Source organism: Lactuca saligna, chromosome 1 (assembly GCF_052625555.1).
Source record: "Lactuca saligna cultivar CGN05327 chromosome 1, ASM5262555v1, whole genome shotgun sequence".
NCBI lineage: Eukaryota > Viridiplantae > Streptophyta > Magnoliopsida > Asterales > Asteraceae > Lactuca > Lactuca saligna.
The window spans coordinates 156,321,186-156,334,670 of NC_136417.1; the positions used below are offsets into that span (position 1 = coordinate 156,321,186).

Consider the following 13,485-nt stretch of genomic DNA (forward strand, 5'->3'; position numbering starts at 1 on the left):
TTCATAGAGGTGTTGAATCTACAACCAACAACAAGCGCTCGAAATGTACAATGAGAGAATTTTTCGCTTTCAGAATTCAAGACAGAGATCATTCGTTCTCACTGATTCTTAATTCAAAAAGGTTGTTTCAACAATTTTTGGTAGATGCGTATACGATGATTGAAAGTGAAAGAATGTATTTCATACGTAGCCAACAACATGTTCTTAGATGCGAGTCTTACGAGAATTTAAGTAAACAAAAAGCTCAAGGAACTACAAATATCTCCAACATCGGCCAACGTGTGATATTACCTTCATCTTTCACAGGTGGTGCGCGTTATATGCTGCAAAACTATTTGGATGCCATGTCGCTATGTAAATGGTTTGGATATCCTGATTTCTTCATAACCTTTACGTGTAATCCCAAATGGCCAGAGGTTAAAAGGTTCCTTAAGGATACTTCACTTCAACCAGAAGACAGACCTGATATACTATGTAGGTTGTTCAAGATCAAGCTTGATGCATTTATTAAAGACCTAAGGGAGAATCACATTTTCGGCATAGTTCAAGCCGGTATTTGAAATTATGTTTCTTCATAATTGATAAAAGTTATAATTTTTATTACATATTTTTTATATTTTTCCTTACGGTATAATCATTTTTTATTTTTTTTTCCAAAATATTTTGCAGTTGTTTATACAATTTAATTTCAAAAAAGAGGTTTGCCGCATAGTCATATATGTTTATTTATGCATTCTGACTACAAGTTACCCACTGTTGAATTGATCGATACGATAATTTCCGCTGAGATACCAAACATAGATGAAGATCCAGAGTTGTATAAACTTGTGCAAGAGTTCATGATTCATGGTCCATGTGGAGTTGAAAACATCAATTGTCCATGCATGGTCGACAACAAGTGTTCGAAAAACTTTCCAAAACAATTCTGTAATCATAACTCTGTTGATCAGAATGGTTTTCCATTATATAAGAGAAGAAATGATGGTCATTTTGTTGAAAAATCGGGTGTGAAATTGGATAATAGAAATGTTGTCCCATACAACAAATATCTATTGAAAAGATATTAGGCACATATTAATGTTGAATGGTGCAATCAGGGTTCTTCTATAAAGTATTTATTCAAATACATAAACAAGGGACCTGATAGAGCTACAGTTGCCGTTGTACGAAGCAATAATGAAGCTGATAGTAATGATGTAGTCGATGAAATAAATGAGTATTACGACTGTAGATATTTATCTGCATGTGAAGCATCATGGAGAATTTTTAAATATGATGTTCATTACAGATATCCTTCTGTGGTTAGACTTCCTTTTCATCTTCCTGGTCAACAACAAATCGTATATGGGGAAGACGATGATATTCACGATGTTCTCGACAAACCCTCCGTTGCTTCTTCAATGTTCACAGCTTGGATGAAGTGTAATGCAGTTAATGGTGATGCACGGAAACTTACGTATGTTGAATTTCCTACAAAGTTTGTTTGGAATCGTGGTGATAGGATTTGGAAGCCAAGGGAAGTAGGAAAGTGCATTGGTAGAATTCATTCGGTTTCACCTAAACTAGGGGAAGCTTATTTCCTAAGGATTTTGTTAAATAAGGTGAAAGGTCCGAAATCATTTGAAGAAATTCGCACAGTAAATGGTGAAGAATATTCTTCTTTTAGAGATGCTTGTTATGCTCTTGGGCTCTTGGATGATGATAATGAATACATCGATGCAATCAAAGAAGCAAGTCATTCTGGATCTGGTTTTTACCTACGATTCTTATTTGCTACATTGTTGATGTGTAACAATATGTCTAAACCGGAGGTTGTTTGGGAAAACACATGGGAATATTTGGCAGATGGAATTCTTTATAACCAACGACATAGATTCAAGTCTCCAGGTATTAAAGATTATTATTATTATTATTATTATTATTATTATTATTATTATTATTTAAGTAGTCATTTATTTATTTTTAAACATACATTAAATAATACTTTTAATTATAAATAAATATTGTTAATAATATTTCTAATTACTTAGCTCTTTGTCCTCCAGACTTATCACTCAATGAAGATCAGCTTAAGAACTTAACTTTGTTCGAGATAGAACAAGTTTTACTTCGGAATAACTCGAGTCTAAAAAATTATAAAAACATGCCTATCCCGGATCTTGATTCTGTTTCTTCTTCAAACAATCAACTTATGACCGAGGAGCTAGAATATGACATTACCGCTATAAAGACCGAGTTTGATCGTATGTTTCTTGCATTGACAAATGAGCAGCGTCACATTTTCCTTGATATCATGAGTGCAGTTAAAGAAAATAAAGGAGGTGTCTTCTTTGTTTATGGTTATGGTGGAACTGGTAAAACTTTTTTATGGAAGACAATATCTGCCGCTATTAGAAAAGATGGTCATATTGTTCTAAATGTTGCTTCAAGTGGGATTGCTTCATTATTATTGCCCGAAGGTAGAACAGCACACTCCCGATTTATAATTCCATTTGAACTAACAGAGGATTCTGTTTGTAGAATAAATCCAGATAGTGACCTGGCAAGCTTATTGAGAAAAACCTCATTGATAATTTGGGATGGAGCTCCTATGGTCCACAAGCACGCATTTGAAGCTTTAGATCGAAGTTTGAAAGATGTATTCAAGTCTGAAAATTCTAGCAACTCAGATATTCCGTTTGGAGGGAAAGTTATTGTTTTTGGAGGAGATTTTAGACAGATCTTACCTGTTATTCCAGGTGGAAGTAGACAAAACATTGTTAATGCTTCGTTAAGTTCTTCATATTTATGGCAACATTGCAAGATCCATAAATTAACAAAAAACATGAGACTAAGTGTTGGAAGGGATCAATCTGATATAGAAAAAATCGGAGATTTTGCAAATTGGTTGTTGGATATAGGAGAAGGCAAACTTGGTGGTATCAACGATGGAGAAACGGTTATTGATATTCCAGATGATATTCTCATTAATGATGCACATGATCCTATAGGTTCATTAATCGAGTTTGTATATCCTTCGATTTTGGAAAAGTACAACAATACAAGCTATTTTCAAGAAAAAGCAATACTTGCTCCAAAGAACGAAGTGGTTCAAGAAATAAACGATCGTTTGCTATTGAAATTTCCAGGAGATGAGGTTGAATACTTAAGTTCAGATAGTATATGCCAATCTGAATTTCTCCATGATCAATTTGATGCAAATTTATATTCACCTGATGTTTTAAATGGTCTAAAAGTATCGGGTTTACCAAACCATAAGTTAGTTTTAAAAATCGGTGTTCCAGTTATGTTGCTGAGAAATATTGATCAGAAAAACGGCTTGTGTAATGGAACAAGACTCCAGGTGATTTCATTGGGCAAACGTGTTATTGAGGCACGTATCATATCTGGAACTAATATTGGAAACCACACTTTTATTCCAAGAATGTCTCTAACTCCATCAGAAAAGAAAATTCCATTCAAATTTCGAAGAAGACAGTTTCCATTGGCTGTATGTTTTGCAATGACCATTAATAAGAGTCAGGGACAGTCATTATCCAAGGTTGGTTTGTTTCTCAAACATCCCGTGTTTTCACATGGCCAATTGTATGTTGCTTTATCTAGAGTCCAAAGTAGGGACGGATTAAAATTGTTAATTTTAGATAAGGATGATAGTCTCACAAATAAAACTTCCAATGTCGTTTATAAGGAAGTTTTTGGGAATTTATAAACATTGTTTTTCTACCATCTTTTATTTACTTTTCTACCATCTTTTATTTACTTTTCTTGTATCGTACTTCATCTATCATATTAATTAATTAATTTTTACAACTTTATTGTATTTGACTTATTCATATTAATGCTAATATCACTATTCTTCATTTTTTCTAAACTTTCATATCTTTTTTTTGTTACAAATTAAAAACTATAATTATATTTCAATTTATCACCCGTGGATTTCCACGGGTTTAAACCTAGTTTTATGATAATAAAACAGTAAAATGGTAGGTATGAATTTGATCTAATTTATTATAGTGTTAGACCGTCCGATAACTTAATTAAAAACACATCTTTACAAAATTTAGTTTGTGACAAAAAAAAAAAAAAAAACTTAAACGTACAACCAAGATTCTAAAAAACGTAAGGCGTGACTTGGCGGTGAGGTCAAAATTAAGTTATACCAAGCCTTGGCGAGCCATGACGTTTTTCAAAGCGTGACTATTTTATATACATTAAAAGAGATAAATCATATAATTATTGAATTGTATCAAATATATGAAGTTTTTAGAAGTGTTATATTAATATTTAATATAAAAAAATTAACACAAACTCAATTATTTTAGACCTGACAAAAAAAAAAAAAAACTCAATTATTTTAGACCTGACAAAAAAAAAAAACAAAAACAAAAAAATTTGAAAAAATCCACGCCTTGAAAAAAACTCGCGACATAACACGAAAAAGCACGCCTTGACACGTTATTTGGGTGCCAAGCTTAACAAACCCACCTTGGACGTTTTCGTAACGGCTACACCACGCCTTGCGCCATGACACGCTTTTTAGAACCATGCGTACAACTCTAAAATATCAATTACAAAATATAGTGTTCGGAAGAAAATTGTTACGTATAAACAAAAAATTATTACGAATGAATCAACTTTAAAAAAAATCAAAATAAATTAAGGTTTGTACTATAAGTACCCTTCTTAACCAATTCTACCTCTAATATCAATCTAATCAACCTTTTACTTATGATTTGACATCGTTTTTTCTCTCTTTTTTTTTTTTTTTTTTTTTTGTTTATTATTATTGTTATTATTATTATTATTATTTAAATTTTTTTTATAACCATATAAAATTCGGACAACATTATAAATTCGGCAGATATTATAAAGTTCGAATGACAATATAAAATGAAACAAAAGTAAAGTTTGTTTTCAATCCACATAACGTATCACGTAAATGTAATACCGAACCAGTTAGTATATCAATGATAAATAAAGATAAAATTTGTTTTTGTTCCGTTTTATATTGTCGTTCGGATTTTATTATGTCGTTCGAATTTTATTATGTCTTCTGAATTTTAAAATGTTGTTCGAATTTTATACGATTATTGAAATTAATAATAATAACTAGAAAAGTTACTCCCGCTATACGGGAACCAGAAGCTTTCAATATTGTTTCCGAATCGTTAAATATGACAAACATAGAAGGTGCAAGGATGAAAAGCCCGGACTTTGCCCCGGACCGTTTTTTTCATGTTTTTATGAAAAAATATAAAACTTTTGACTGCAAGGATCAGAACTTTCAAAACGGTTAAAGAATTAAAGGGGTAGGAATTAACAAATCTTTAGAAAAATGATCAAAGTTGTCAAACCGTTAAAGTTTTGTGGCCAAACTTTAAATATTAAAAGGTTCCTAAGAAATGTAAAAATATTAATTGCAAGATCCAAAAATGTAAAAATAAGTAAAGAATGAGGAACAAAGTGTAAGGACCATTTCTGCTAAAAAAATGTGCAGTTTACTATTCCTAAGCTTCATATCATTGTTGTCAAAATCGCGATCCTGAGCGTAGTATCGTACGATCCTACGATCCTAGATATGAAAAACGATCCGGATTGTAAAATGATTGTATTTGGGGTAGGATCGTAGGATCTAGATCCTACCTTCCCTAGATTTATTTATTTATTATTTTTTTTTTTGCAAATGAAATTTTTTTTTATCACTTTATATCCTTTACCCTTTACTAATTAAACATTTATCATTTTGTATTGTGATTATGACAAATATTTTGAGTTTTTTATAACTTTTGAATGAAAAATTGAATGTTTGAAATACTTTTCATGATTAAAAATTATAAAATAAAATTATATTTTATTTTGTGGGATCTTAAGATCCGGATCTTACAAACCTAAAAACGATCCTAGGTAGGATCCCGATTTGAACACCATTGCTTCCTATATATATATATATATATATATATATATATATATATATATATATATATATATATATATATATATATATATATATAGTATTAAAAATTAAAAAAAACAACAAAAAACAAAAGAGGAAGTAAAAAAAAAAAAGACATAAAAGTCACATCAAGAGATGAAATTGAAAAAGAAAGGGTATTTATAGCATTTAACCTAAATTAAGAAAAAACATCATAAATGGTCCCTGTGTTTTTCCAGATTCTGAAGTTTAGTCCCCGTGGTTTAAAAATCTCATAAATGGTCCCTGTGCTTTCAAAACTTTTTACAGATGGTCCTTATTGCTAACTCCGTTAACTTTTGTCCGTTAATTGAGGGGCATTTTCGTCATTTCACACCACAGGGACCATTTATGATCTTTTCAGTTACTTTTTTTAAAAAGAAAAAAACTAAATATAATTATTTAATATATAAAATCTCTCTCTCTCTCTCTCTCTCTCTCTCTCTCTCAGATAAACAATCATAAAATGGTAGATCGTTTCTATCCAAATAAAATGTCAGAGTTCATCAAAGAAGAAGATCCACCTGAAACCACCACAAATCCCCTAACAAAGACTCTATCTCTTCCCTACAACCTATTTTCCGATCAACTCAAACGAGCAACCTTTGACCTCAAACAATTGTATTTTCTACTTCTTTATTCCCTTAATTTATGTTTTCTCCCTTTCTTCTTTGTTTTCAAAGTTACACACAGAGAAGAACATGAAACCAAGAACCACAAAGAACATGAAAGACCTACCCCTTTTCGTCTCTTTACCTGAATCAAACTTTATTTCCCTTCAATCCTCTCTTCATTCACATAAACACAACCGATTTCAGTTTGATTCAAAATTAAGGCTCTGATTCAGAAGGGCCACCTTCTCATCACGTATTTTTTAGTCGATGTATAAATTGAGGAAAAATATTTGGGGTGAATCAAAAATGATTTTGAAGATATCTTGTCTTGCAGGTCCAAATTGAGGTAAATGAACATCTCCTCCCTTAGTCCCCTCTATGCTACCTCTATTCCTGTGTTCGTGGAATCAGTGAACAAAATTAGGGGCTTGGGGCAAATTGAGGAACACAATCCAATCTCAAGGTTTTCAATGAAATGGAGAAGAACAACAATTGGATGCAGATTGAATCATATTTCAATTAGGAATACACTAAAGAACTCGGTCTACAAAAATCCTTTCGTCTTCTTCAAATGGGATTTACAAACATAGAGCTTCAAACATGCAAAATCAAATCCGTTCTCTCCATCGAGCAACCCCCAGAACTAGTCGATTGTCTCTTGACCTCTCCTTCGCTCTCTCTTCGATGAATTCGTTGCCCACTGTGCCCTTGATTTTTAGATTCGTTGATTTAACTGAAGAAGAAAAAGAAGTCATCGTTGAAGATGAGGTATCAGGGGAAGTTGAAGTTGCAGGTGTGTTCAACGGATTCCAACACAAATGTGTGTGAGAGAGAGAGAGAGAGAGAGAGAGAGAGAGAGAGAGAGAGAGAGAGAGAGAGATTTTATATATTAAATAATTATATTTAGTTTTTTTCTTTTTAAAAAAAGTAACTGAAAAGATCATAAATGGTCCCTGTGGTGTGAAATGACGAAAATGCCCCTCAATTAACGGACAAAAGTTAACGGAGTTAGCAATAAGGACCATCTGTAAAAAGTTTTGAAAGCACAAGGACCATTTATGAGATTTTTAAACCACGGGGACTAAATTTCAGAATCTGGAAAAACACAAGGACCATTTATGATGTTTTTTCCTAAATTAATTATTTTGTTTTTAAACACCTCCTTTGTAATTCTAACCTAGCGGTATTTGAGGTAAGTATTTTAGAAATAGTTTAATATATATTTATATTTTGGCCCTTAAAAAAAAGTATTTTCAAACACATCGTATCATATCCCATAAATTTATAGATTTGTAAGAAACATGATTATATAAATTGGAAAAAACTTCTAACTCACTTCCATAAATAATTCTTCAATTCTTTAACCCCGCCCCCATTCGCTCCGACCTGAAAATATTGGCGCCAAGGACTCACACCGTGCAATACGATGCAGAGCTTACTAGGGTTTCATCCTCCTCACTTCTCTGAGGTATGTTTCCTTCTCATTTATCGTGCATCTTATTGTATGGATCTCTTTTTTCGTTCTGAAAATTAGGTTTCATGCATGGTTGTAGATTTGAGTATGCGAAATATATTTCTCCTATCTTATTACAGGAAGCAGCATGGCTTCCGGGTTGGCTTCAATCTTCCTCGATAAGGGAGGCGAGCAATCAAGCATTTCAATGTTCTTCAGGGCAAAGGCTCGAGGTAGGATGTATATTTTTTCTTCTTGTTTTCCCCTTTTAGTTTTCACTTTCCTCCTTTCAATTCAGTGTAATACTTCACGATTCTCGTTAAACTGAAAACACCCACCTATACAAAACATACTTGTTCGTTTTGGTTTACTTTGACATTCTCTTATTATCTCAAATCAGAAGAAATACACTTCGTCAATCTGAATCTTCTAGGCAAGTTTTCACCTCTAGAAGTCATGTGTTTGATTAATCAGTAAAGTGGTAGGAGTTTATGTACAAATATCTGATGGAATTTTATTATTATAACGATTAGGACATTGGATGCCTTCAGCAAAACATCAATACTAGAGAAAATGAGAATCTGTCTGATAATGGTGTGTGTAAGAGTTTCCATTTATTTTTATCTGGAGAAGACAACTCAACCATGAATTTTCCTTCATGTTCTAGCAATGTAAGTTTCTATTCATCATTTTCATCTGTGTTTTACTTAAGATTATTATTTAAATTTTAACAGATTCAGTTTCACTTCTCAGCATGAAATTCAATTCCATCTTCATCTATCATCAAATGAAGAATCTCAAAATTTATCAAATCCAATTCCAAGTAAATCTCAACCACAACCTCTTCCAGTTCCAGATTCCAAAGTTACCCCTAAGGAGAACACCCAAAATCCAATCCCACAGAAGGGCAATTCAGGAATTTCCAGTCACGAACCTTTAAAGGGGCAAAATGGGAAAACCCCGAAATCTCATAAAGTTGATATCACAGATGCAGTGGAACTAGCTGTTGCAGCATCAGAAGCATTAATAATCCATGAGGTATTAAAAGATGAACCAAGTTCACAGCTTTCAACCCCTTCATCTGTTCTTGAAGCTGCAATAAGGGTAAAAAAGGCACGATTGGAGGAACTTAATGATGATTTTGAGGAAAACAATGACAATGAGTATGAAGTTGACTTTCTTTCTGATTTGGATGAGTTGACCATGGCAGAAGCATACGAAGATGTGGGATTAACAGTGAATAGTTGTGGTTATGAATCCATATCTCATGTTAAAGATAGTTATGGAACCCTAGAAGCTGAATTTGGTTCTATTTCCACAAAACAAGAGATATTATCAAAAAAAGAAATTGTTTTGGAATCTATTGAAGGTGATACACATAAAGAACATGATGCTGATCTAGGGTGTGATTTTGATCCCATTTTTAGTTGTTCTGTTGAGCAACCTGATTTTTGCACAAAAAAGGTAAATCAAAGATTTTTTTTTTTTTTTTTTTTTTTTAATATGTTTTATGTATAAATTTGTTGTTAAAGTTGAAAATTGAAATAAAAGTTTATTATGGTTAGCAGGTTGTGTTGGAAAATGAAGGCAAGATGACAAATTTGATTCAAGATAGATTTCAAAGCCGTTGGTTTGGTGGTTGGACATGTAAGGTGAGGGGTATTTTGGGAATTTCTTTTTTCTAATTTAATGGACTTAAAGAGTACAGGTTTCTTGCTAATCAGTTTTGCTTCTTGTTTTCAGAATGAAGTTGGGATTCCTTCAGTTACAGACAACAAAATCCCTGAAAAACCATTTGCTTTAAATGAAACAAGTTTTTTCTCGGAATCTGCCGATTTTGCCCCTGATATGAATTCTGCTATACAAAAACAGGACATTAATACTGTTTCTCAATCAAGCATAACACGTCCTAAAGATATAGATACACACCAGAAAACTACTGATAACGGTATTTTTTGTTCCGATATTGCCCCTGATATGCCTCCTAGTGTCTCCCCAATGGAGGACCTTTTGTGTTCTATTGTTCCTTGTAGCTTTTCTTCCGATAATACCCCTCCCCATGTTAATCTCCATAACCCAAAAAGTGTCTCATCCCAAAATACCGATTATACCCTTCATCAAGTTAATCTCAATAATCCAAAAAGTATCTTACCCCAAAATACCGATAATACCCTTCACCAAAATAATCCAAAAAGTGTCTTACCCCAAAATACCGATAATACCCTTCACCAAAATAATCCAAAAAGTGTCTTACCCCAAAATACTGATTATACACTTCACCAAGTTAATCCAAAAAGTGTCTCACCCGTAAATACTGATAATACCCTTCACCAAAATAATCCAAAAAGTGTCTCACCCCAAAATACCAATAATACCCTTCGTGAGAATATTTCAAGTCCTACTATACGAAGACACGTGTCCTCACTTAAAACTTACAGCATCTTACCACATCCCCCTTATGATCCCTACTCGGTGAACAAACAACCTACACAAGATGATGTTGAGAAAAAGACCAAATTACCCTTGGCTACTGTAAATAAAGAAAATCCAGAGTTACTTCCAACCGAGGTTTTCAGAAAGGTGAAGTCCAACATCAAAAGCTGTGTAGTTCCAATGAGAAAACGTGTCCGTTTTTCAGAACCCGAAACTATTCACACAAAAAAAACACGAGTCACATTCACATGCAACAAAACACGTTTATTTCAAGATTTTAATTTTTTAATTACGGGTTTTTCAATCAAGAAACATAAAGAAATAAAAAATCTAATTCAAAAAAACAGTGGCATAGTTTTAGATGACATTCCATCTCCTCCATCTTCAACTTCTAGAAGACAAAAAAACCCATCAAAATATCGACTTCCTGTGATTTTGAGTCCCAAAAGGCTACTCACAACAAAGTTTTTATACGGGTGTGCAGTCAACGCGTGTATTCTCAAAGTCAAATGGCTGTTTGACTCGGTCAACGAAGGTTCAATCTTACCACATAAGAAATACATGATTTTAAAAGAACATGTGATTGATTGTAGCATGATAATTGGGATTCGGATGCCAAATAGAAGATTGATTTTCCAAGATATTGCGATTATGCTTCATGGGAAACATGATTTTTGTATGAAAATGGAGAAAGTTGTGAGGCATGGAGGGGGGTTGGTGTTCAAGTCGTTTCATTGGTTGGTGAAGAGACTTGAGAGTAATAGGGTATTGATAGGGGCGATTGTTGTGGAGGGCGAAATCGGTATTTCACGTCAGTTGAAGCAATGTGCGGTGGAGCAAAAGATTCCGGTGGTGCCGTTTGATTGGATTGTGAAGAGTTTGTATGCGGGTAGGGTTGTTCCTTCACTTGAAGAATTCAAGAACACATATAGAGTTCCTTTGGAAATGAGTGAAGAAATATAAATCTCGAAATACATGGGTGTTTGTTTGTTTATTGTTATTATTATTATTTTTTAAAAATGTATTATAAGTTGTATCTTTACATGAAAGGAAAATATTGGAGATGTCCCTGAATTAGTGTTAATTAATATGTTCGCATGCATTGGTACGTATTTTTTATATATATATTTTTTAAAGGCCAACCATATATAAAAAACAAAACTAGCAAGGAGCTAGAAAAACAATTATATAAAGTCCTGAGGATTTTGAAGCCAATTTAATCAAGCAAACGCACATCTATGGTTCCAATTTGCAAACCATAAAAAACAAAAACTCTTGAATGCACCACATTATTCCTAAACCTTCGAATATACCAAATCGTAGTACATATGATCGCATCAACCATCATTTTCTTTCTTGATGACATTAAACTATTATTCATGGTATTAAACAAGTTAACAACCAAATATATACCCGGTTAATCAAGATCAAGCCAATAAAATACAGCGTTTCAAGTTCTGGCTGCCACTTCACTCCTTATGAAAAGGTGATCAAATTGTTGTTTGCCAAGGTCACAAATTGGGCACAACACGAATGGATATCCATATCTCTATTTGCTAAGTTAATCCGAGTTGGAATTCTATTCCTTAAAACCCTCCAAATAAGAATATTTACATTTTTAGGGACAAAATTCCATCCAGTTCCGATCCAAAGTCAATAAGACCACTTCATCAATCCACCTCCTTTAAGTTTCCAACCATAAATGAACCATCTTCACTAATTTCGTAGCACCACCTATCCGTTTGATGATTCCGAGAAACATTTTGAATAACTTCCATAATGGTCGAAAATTGTACAACTTCTTCACCCTTGTGATTAATATGTCTCCAAGGCCGGTTCCAATCTCCATTTACTCTTCTATCAACAATCATACATTCTTTATGTTGCTCTAACTCGAAAATTCTTGGAAATCTAGAATCCAAAGAATCTCCAATCTATCTATCAATCCAGGATTTTGTAGACATCCAATTACCAACTACTTTCTTGAAAATAAAATCAATTACTAAGCCTCAGTTTAAAAACCGAGAATTGGAAGCCAAAACACGAGACCAAGGGTCGGACCCAGTATAGCCAGAGCGATGAAACCAAAACAACTGTTTAATGATGTTAACCCAAAGAAGGTTGTCATTATATAAAAATATTCACCGCCACTTCTAAATAAGAGGAAGATTAAAGGCAATTAGACTACCAATATCCAACCCACCATGTTTTCTATAGGAAGAACAACATCCCATTTAATCCAAGGCATTTTTCGATTGTCCTCATCCCCTCCTTAAAAAAAGTTTGCACATGCCACTTCAAGAATTTTTCCAACTTGAACATGTATAAGAAATAGAGACATAAAATATATACCAAGAGACCTTAGAACAGATTTAATGAGCATCGTCTACCTCCAATAGATAGGGTTAAAACTTTCCATTTAGAAAGCTTCTTTGGAACCTGTCAATAATAACTTTACATCCTTTCACCCTAGACATGTTCCCCCTAAGGGTGTAAACGAGCCGAGTCGAGCCTGACCAAGCTCGAGCTCGGCTCGTTTAATTTTGAGGAAACTCGAGCTCGAGCTCGATCTTGATTCGAGCCTTAAAATGAAGCTCGAGCTCGGCTCGTGAACAATTTAGTGGGTTTGCGATCCTAATCGAGCCTAAACAAGCCTATATATATATATATATATATATATATATATATATATATATATATATATATATATATATATATATATATATAGGCTCGTTTAGGCTCGCGAGCCCATTAATTGAAGCTTGGCTCGAGCTCGTTTAATAAACAAGCCTTATATTTAGGCTCGAGTTCGACTTAGGCTCGTTTAATTCGATCTTGAATCGAGCTTTTAACGAGTCGATGTCGAGTATCTCACGAGTAGCTTGACTCACTTACACCCCTAATTTCCGCATAGGAAGACCCAAATACGTGAAAGGAAACTTGTCATCTCTACAACCCACCACTGAAGCAAAATGTTGTACGCCTCTATTTGAAACACATACCCCATAAAGATT

The 13,485-nt window shown here is 33.4% G+C and overlaps 2 protein-coding genes across 3 annotated transcripts; both read left to right on the forward strand.

Moving 5' to 3' along the window:
• The first annotated feature begins 728 nt into the window (after positions 1-728).
• LOC145012863 (uncharacterized) lies at positions 729-7,413 on the forward strand. The gene is made up of 4 exons (XM_078971664.1): positions 729-1,028; positions 1,098-1,887; positions 2,031-3,585; positions 7,305-7,413. Exons 1-4 carry the CDS (start codon positions 729-731, stop codon positions 7,411-7,413), a joined length of 2,754 nt encoding a protein of 917 aa, XP_078827790.1.
• Positions 7,414-7,920: 507 nt separating this feature from the next.
• LOC145045667 (uncharacterized) lies at positions 7,921-11,555 on the forward strand. Of its 2 annotated transcripts, none has more exons than XM_078993990.1 (6): positions 7,921-8,053; positions 8,179-8,271; positions 8,572-8,709; positions 8,792-9,502; positions 9,604-9,690; positions 9,782-11,555. In XM_078993990.1, the coding sequence occupies exons 1-6, from the start codon at positions 8,012-8,014 to the stop codon at positions 11,432-11,434; spliced, it is 2,724 nt and encodes a 907-aa protein (XP_078850116.1). In that variant the 5' UTR covers positions 7,921-8,011; the 3' UTR covers positions 11,435-11,555. The 2 variants fall into 2 exon arrangements, with proteins under 2 accessions (XP_078850116.1, XP_078850120.1); XM_078993994.1 differs by having other exon boundaries at positions 9,607-9,690.
• The last annotated feature ends 1,930 nt before the right edge of the window (positions 11,556-13,485 follow it).